The sequence below is a fragment of the Triticum aestivum genome, chromosome 5B, assembly GCF_018294505.1.
Source record: "Triticum aestivum cultivar Chinese Spring chromosome 5B, IWGSC CS RefSeq v2.1, whole genome shotgun sequence".
Lineage (NCBI taxonomy): Eukaryota > Viridiplantae > Streptophyta > Magnoliopsida > Poales > Poaceae > Triticum > Triticum aestivum.
This window is the reverse complement of record NC_057807.1, coordinates 590,154,151-590,160,773: the sequence shown is the minus strand read 5'-3', so window position 1 is coordinate 590,160,773 and position 6,623 is coordinate 590,154,151. Positions and strand designations below refer to the sequence as shown.

Sequence of the window (6,623 nt, the reverse complement as noted above, 5' to 3'; positions counted from 1 at the left end):
GGCGGAGCGGAAGAAAATGAGACCGGGAGGGGGGGGGGGTGGACTGGGGGTGTCGGGGTCCTACGTGTTTGTTGTCCGGACTCCCGCAAAGCTCCGCACACTTTGTCTCCAATTTGTGGGAGAAAACGCGTCCGGACTGCGCCGCGGATCGATGCAGGCCCGCGTTGGATGACTTCAGCCATCCGTACGTATGCGGGCGGTTTGCAGGTCCGCCTTGGAGATGACTTAATATACACAGTGGAAACCGGTGAAAAACAAGTGAAAATATCTTTCAAAGGTTTCAAATAATTTCAAATAATATATTCTTAAAAAACACAGTATCCTGGAGAAGTGACGTTCTACAGACACGTCAATTAAATTTCAGTTGGGAGCTAAAAAAACCAAATCCGACAATCTATTTGAAATTGTGAACGCATGCATTTGAGCTCGAGTGGAAATGAAAATGAAAACATAAGCAAACCAAAGGAGCACAATAACCCAAGTCCGGACACAACGTCATTCATATCTGTTTGAACTGCAATTACACCTTTCAAGTTAGCAAATGATTAGTTGACATGAATACAACAACACCGGCCCTAGTTAAATTAAATTGTCCAAGAATAATAACAAGAAAAAAGATGCAACTCCTCCCTTCCTGCATGTCCTCCTACGTAAGCTATGCACAGATGCATATACATATACACTGACACACATGTATAGACGTGTTTGCTTGCTTGCTGCTACTACGTGTATACTGGTACAAAGAATCAAACAGCGTACTCGAATGGACCATGCATGCATGCATGCATGCATGGGCGGCCACAGTCCGCTGGATCATGGCGCGCCGTCGTCGCCCTGGCCTTGCTTCTGCGTGAGCGCGACGCCGGTGCTGCCTTCGTCGGTGGCCTTGGGGCTGCCGGCGTGCGGGCTCCCCGAGGGCGACCCGCCGTGCTTGGAATGGGCCGCCGGCTTCTTTTTGACGCCGGCGCGCCAGCTCTTGAGCGCCTTGGAGGTCTGGTCGTCGAAGATGGACTGCTTCATGGTGGACCCCATCTGCGACACCAGCGCGTAGAGCGGCAGCGTCACGTAGCTGCACAGCACCTGCACCACCGCCCTGCATGCACGCATACACCGCCGGACAAGATCGCGTCAGTCCCATGGATGCGGGTCAGAGATCTGGCTGGTCGGCTTACCCGAGGCAGAGCCGCGCGACGACGAGCTTCGTGGAGTCGTTGAAGCACGAGTCCATCCCGTACTCGTACTGCACGCATCAAATCAAACCAAATCAAATCAAATCGAGCTAATAAATTCATCGTCATCGAGAATTCGAGATGGATGGTACGAGTCGACGGAGGAGGGAGGTGGAATTTACGAGGATCCAGAGGAAGTAGATGATCTGGAAGCCGTTCTGGAAGAGCGTGAAGTGGATGAGGAAGAGGACGAAGGTGGGGCGGCTGAACCAGAAGTAGCTGTCGCTGACCTGCACCAGCGGGATCCCCTGGATCACCGCGTGCCGCTCCGTGATGTCGATCGCCATCCGGCAGATGATCCCCTGCAGCTTCGTGCCCACCGACAGGATGATCTGTGCGCGCGCCACCACCATCCATATTCCGTACGTCAAACCATCGACCAGTCCAGATTAAGATTGAGTATCTACTCGTATCAATCAATCAATCAATCATGGATGGATGGATGCATGCATGCATGGTACTCCATCCGTTCCTAAATACAACTCTAAAATGCATCTACATACATCCGTATGTGGTTCATAGCGAAATCTCTTCAAAGATTTATATTTAATAACGGGGAAAGTAGATTCAGGTTGGGAGAGATCGACTTACCACCAGCGGCATGATGGATATCCAGAGCATGGTGTGCATCCCTGAAAACATTCCTCGTCAGGTGGGAATTATGGAGTGGTTTGTTTAGTGGATCTAGTTAATTAGCTGAGTCACTCACCGTTGATGTTGACGAGCAGGAAGATGAGTGCAGACGCCCACAGAATAGGGCTGCCAAAAAAACCACAACGGTCAGAGAAACAGTTTTTACTACGAAGTAGTAGTAGTCATGTACAGTACTACAATGCACGCACCGTTAGGCAAGGTATTAATTGCATTGCACGATTATATTACTCCTAGGCAAAGACACTGGTTTTAAACATGTTTAGCGCTAACCGTTGGCTAGACACGATTGATTGAACGGGTGAGATGCGTTGGCTAGGCACGATGCCGGGCAAAGCCTCGTGCGTCTCAGTGGGCACGGGCCCATCTTCTCCTATCCCGGATCTCCTCGCTCTGCTCTGGAGTGAGGACCGCAACCTAACCCTAGCCCGATGCATCGCCGTCAGTTGCTTTCCTCCGTTGTCATTGGTTAGTTGCCGGCGAGGGGCTGGGTGGTCAAGGCTAGAGGGGCATGTGGCCATCTTGTCCACTGCATGGTCGGGGAGGGCAGCTCTGATCCAGTTCCTGCATATACCCAGATCCAGTCATTGACCTAGGTTGGCTTGGTCGTGACAGACGGGTTGTGGCGCCTCTAGCCTGCTTGTGGGTTGGGTTCCTCAGCTGTAGGGTCATTCCCACCCAGATTGAGGTGTGAATGGGTGCGGGTCGCCGACAAGCTTGGCCCAGGCTAGATCGGCCGATGCCGCAAGCTAGGGTCATTCTGGGGCTTCAGAAGTGTCCTGGTGGCTTCCTCCGGCGGACATGGATAAGGAAGAATGCAGGTGGTGCGTGAGGTTGTGATATCGGAGCTGGGTGACAACGCTGGATGGCGGGCTGCACAGTTATCTCTTAGCTCTCTAGTGAGCAGCACAATGGTGGTGTTGGTTTCTTCCTTTGACAGTGTGGATATCGGTAGGGGTCTTGCCCAGATCTTGATATGTAGGCCTAGATCCGATCGTGGTGGCTTTCACTCGCGGGGGACTTGGTGACCTAGCTACCTTGGCGTGACGCGGGGAACATACCGATCGAAAGGTCTACACTTCGGCACCAGCGACGACATTGTCTTTGGGTGTTGTCTCCCTTCTGGTGGGCATCTTTGTGGTCCTCTTCGAGTGGAAGGGTTCTTGGTGGAAAGTCATGTTTGCTCATCCGGACTCTATGGCGGCGGCGCGATGCCATGACCCTCTTGGGTGTGTCATCCAGGAGCCCAAGTACCATCCAGTCACAGTGAGGTGGTGTCTTCGTGTGGGCTTGGATCATAGCTTGACACATCGTTGGCTATGATGTGTGGCGGTCTTGTTTGCCTCCTACCTTTTACATGTAACTTCGTAGCCAGCGTTTTTTATCTCCACTGCCCTGAGCGTGATCGGCGCTCCGAGGGTGAGAGCGAGAATGCAGATGGCTTGCTGCGATGAGAGTTTGGCGAGGGTGTCGCAGCGAAGTTCAGTGATCCTTCCAAGAGGCACCGGTCCGTTCTTCGTCGATCTGATGGTTAGCTTTGTGTTATGGTTACTCTTGCCTGACAGCAAGGTGGTGACGTCCAGTAGACAGTAGTGCATGTGTGTGCATTCCTCTGTGTTGCTTTTTTGTTTGTTTGTCTTTTCTCCCTTTGTAAAGGGTTTCCTCGACATTTTGTATCATTCGGCCGTGTGACTTTATTTATAAAGTAGGATGAAATCATATTTTTTTTCATAAAATTGGTGAAGTGAGTTGTTTTTGTTCACCTGATCCCGACGATGACCTTGAAATCATCCTCGAGAGACCGCTTGATGTACTTCTGGAAATCAAACTTGCTGCCAGGAGCCAAATGAACCTGCAACAGCAGGACCACAATTAAGGATTTCTAGCCGAAATGCAGATTACTTGATGATTAGTGCCTTAGTACTACTTACGTTGACGAAGCTGTGGCGCAACGCGCAGTAGTCGGCCCTCCGGACCGATCTGAAGAACTGCCTGAAGAAGTTGCTCTGCGCTCAGAGTTGCATCCATGGGTCAGTAAAACTATGCAAGCATTTTGCTCTGCCTGAAGGATGGACACATTTCGCTGATCAATGTAGCTTACGATGTAAAACGAGGCCGGGGTCTTGTTGAGGACGTTCATGTGCTGCCTGACGAACGATGTCTCGTGCGTAAACCTGAACTGCGACGGATCTGCGGCAGCAATCGCGCCGCCCGTTAGCTCAGAGGAAATTAAAAGATCGACGTGTTTTAGTAGCTCTGAAGAGTGAGAGAGGAGAAAGAAAATGATGTACCGTTAGTGACTTCTTCATCTTGGCCCGCCGCTTCTTTTTCCCACTCTTTCCATCCTCGTATCTGCAATCAGTTAATGGTGAAATCATCACGCGTCCCTCGCACCGCCAATGAGGCAATGATCGAGCTAATGGTTAAGAAGAGAAGAGAACGGTGATCAATTATGGGATTAATTCCTAGAGAGACCTTGGCCCTGCCGAGTGCCATGGTGGTGGCACTGTAGCAGACATGGAACACGGCCAGGAAGAAGATGAAGATGTGCAGCTGGTGCAGAGCGTTTATCGAGATGAGGGACACCTTCCCCTGCAATTGATTTCAGGGGTGGAATTCGTCTTACTGCCGGATGCAAAGATTTTCTTTTTCCCTCTCTTCATCGGCAAATTAATTGATTAGATGAGAATGAGATTGGTGCTGACCGGGGGGCATTTGGTGTTCATGTTGGCCTCACTGAGCATTCTGTGGGGGACGCCGAAGGAGGTGGCCTCGCTGAGCATCCTGTTGGGGACGCTGAAGGAGGTAGCGGTGAAGGGATGGGTGCCGAGGCTGAAATGCTCCTCCGGCTGCTTAGCGCCGTGGTCCTCCTTGGCGCCGCCCGCGGGGGCGCCGTGGCCGCCGTCCTTGGCGATCTCGACCTCGACGGTGGCCTTCTTGAGGCGGCATGGGAGCATGGTGTCGGCGGCAGCCTCGGAGATGCAAATCTTTATGATGTAGCTCTGCCCGAACACCAGCAGCAGCGAGATGAACCCCAGCACCATCAGTTCTGCACCACATCATCAGCATCCATGTCGTTACGTGTCAATAAATTCATAGACCATCCATGGCAACCCTTGGCGCCTTCTTCCTCACCTGCCTTGACCTTCTCAAGGGCTTCGACCATGGCCTTCTTCTTCCTGTGCGCGAACCACTGAAACAACGAGCCAACCCCATGCGTTTGCATACATGTGAGCAGAGCAAACAAAAGCAGATTACTTGGCAGGGCGACATGGATGGTCTGACGGACGGACCTCTCCGACTTTGTGGAGGCCCATCTCGAGGAGGATGGAGATGAGGACGATGACGCCGCAGACGGAGGCGACGGCCCATGTCGGCGTCTGGTCGAGCTCCCTCGAGTTGCCGCCCCCTCCTCCCCCGCTCATGTTTGCTCTGCTGCCGACCCGCCCTAGCTAGCTAGCCTTGTCGTCGGCCGCCGGCCGTTGCGTTCCGGCTTGAGGCAGCCGGCCGTTGCGTTGTGGCTTGAGACGGCCGGGATGAGAGGCGGGCAAAGGAGGGAGACGGGCGAGAGGGTGGCGCAGATAAACTGGAGACGGGGTCAAGGAGGAGGAAGAGGGCGTCAATGGCCGATCGAGTCGGAGATTCGCCGTTTTTCTTGCTCCGCGTGCGTGCATGCGCGGTGAGCGGAGGAGAAAGCGCTAGCTGCTCATTTGCAGACAGGCTGCGCGCGAACCACGCACGCTCCGTCAATAATTCTCTTCTCTTTATTTTCGGCTATATATATCCAGCCCGCGACACGTGGACACTAATTGCAACCATCCCGGCTCCAGCCGCGCCGAGTAACAGAGGCTCATATGGGAAATTAAGGGTGTTTCGAATTGAGATCGAGAGACGATCGAATGAATCAATTGTCCCTTATTCCATTGACGATCACAGTATATACACAAGAAAACATACACGGACAAAGAGATGTGTCTGTTCGCAGGGGCGTGAGAGTGGGTCATGACGGTTGCCGAAACAACCGCACAAGATAATACATAGGGAGGATTATCCCTTTAATTAAGAGAATTAATTAAATCCTAACACTCTCCCTAATCCTTCCATGTGCTTGCTATCGACCATCCTTGAAATAATCTCCTCCAAAAACCATGTGAAAAATATGAGGAGTATAGTGTTTGATATGTTGTCAAAACTCTTTCAAACCCAGTGGAAAAATAAGGAAAAAATGTCGCAGCATATAATGATTATTGTCCCTTTGAACTCAATATGAGAAAAAACCATAGAACTAAAAGAACAATAAATACGTTGTATATACTTTCCCAAAAACCCCGATGGGGAAACAAAAAGTATGGCATATGATCTTGTGTTAATATTACGTCATTAAAAACCTTGATGAGAACCTGTGAAGTAAACTCATAAAGAGAAAAGGAGTATAATATGATGCATTGAATAGGAGTAATTCAGGAAGATACTTCCCCTGATTCTTGCATATTCCGAAGTCGTCATATACCAATTTCATGAACACATTTCTAGAACATAGAAGTTGGTAGAGACCTGGTGAACAAATCAGTCGAATGATTTGACTTGCAAGATATGCAATGTAGTGATATTGCTTATTATGTAATTTTATTTGCATCCGGGCAACACAAGAAACATTATCGTTGATATAATGGTTAGTGGATGTAGCCATGAGGTCTGTTTGAAGATTTTTCATGAGAGGGCTACATACCTGGTAGGAACACT

The 6,623-nt window shown here is 50.7% G+C and overlaps 1 protein-coding gene across 1 annotated transcript; it reads right to left on the bottom strand.

The window, feature by feature from the left end:
* Window positions 1-549: 549 nt before the first annotated feature.
* On the bottom strand, window positions 550-5,487 carry LOC123117049 (MLO-like protein 9). Its single transcript, XM_044537900.1, has 13 exons — window positions 5,174-5,487; window positions 5,016-5,073; window positions 4,586-4,929; window positions 4,356-4,472; window positions 4,172-4,232; window positions 3,982-4,070; window positions 3,812-3,886; window positions 3,644-3,732; window positions 1,939-1,988; window positions 1,821-1,861; window positions 1,352-1,561; window positions 1,173-1,240; window positions 550-1,093 (listed from the first exon to the last, which is right to left on the bottom strand). Exons 1-13 carry the CDS (start codon window positions 5,303-5,305, stop codon window positions 814-816), a joined length of 1,614 nt encoding a protein of 537 aa, XP_044393835.1. The 5' UTR covers window positions 5,306-5,487; the 3' UTR covers window positions 550-813.
* Window positions 5,488-6,623: the final 1,136 nt, after the last annotated feature.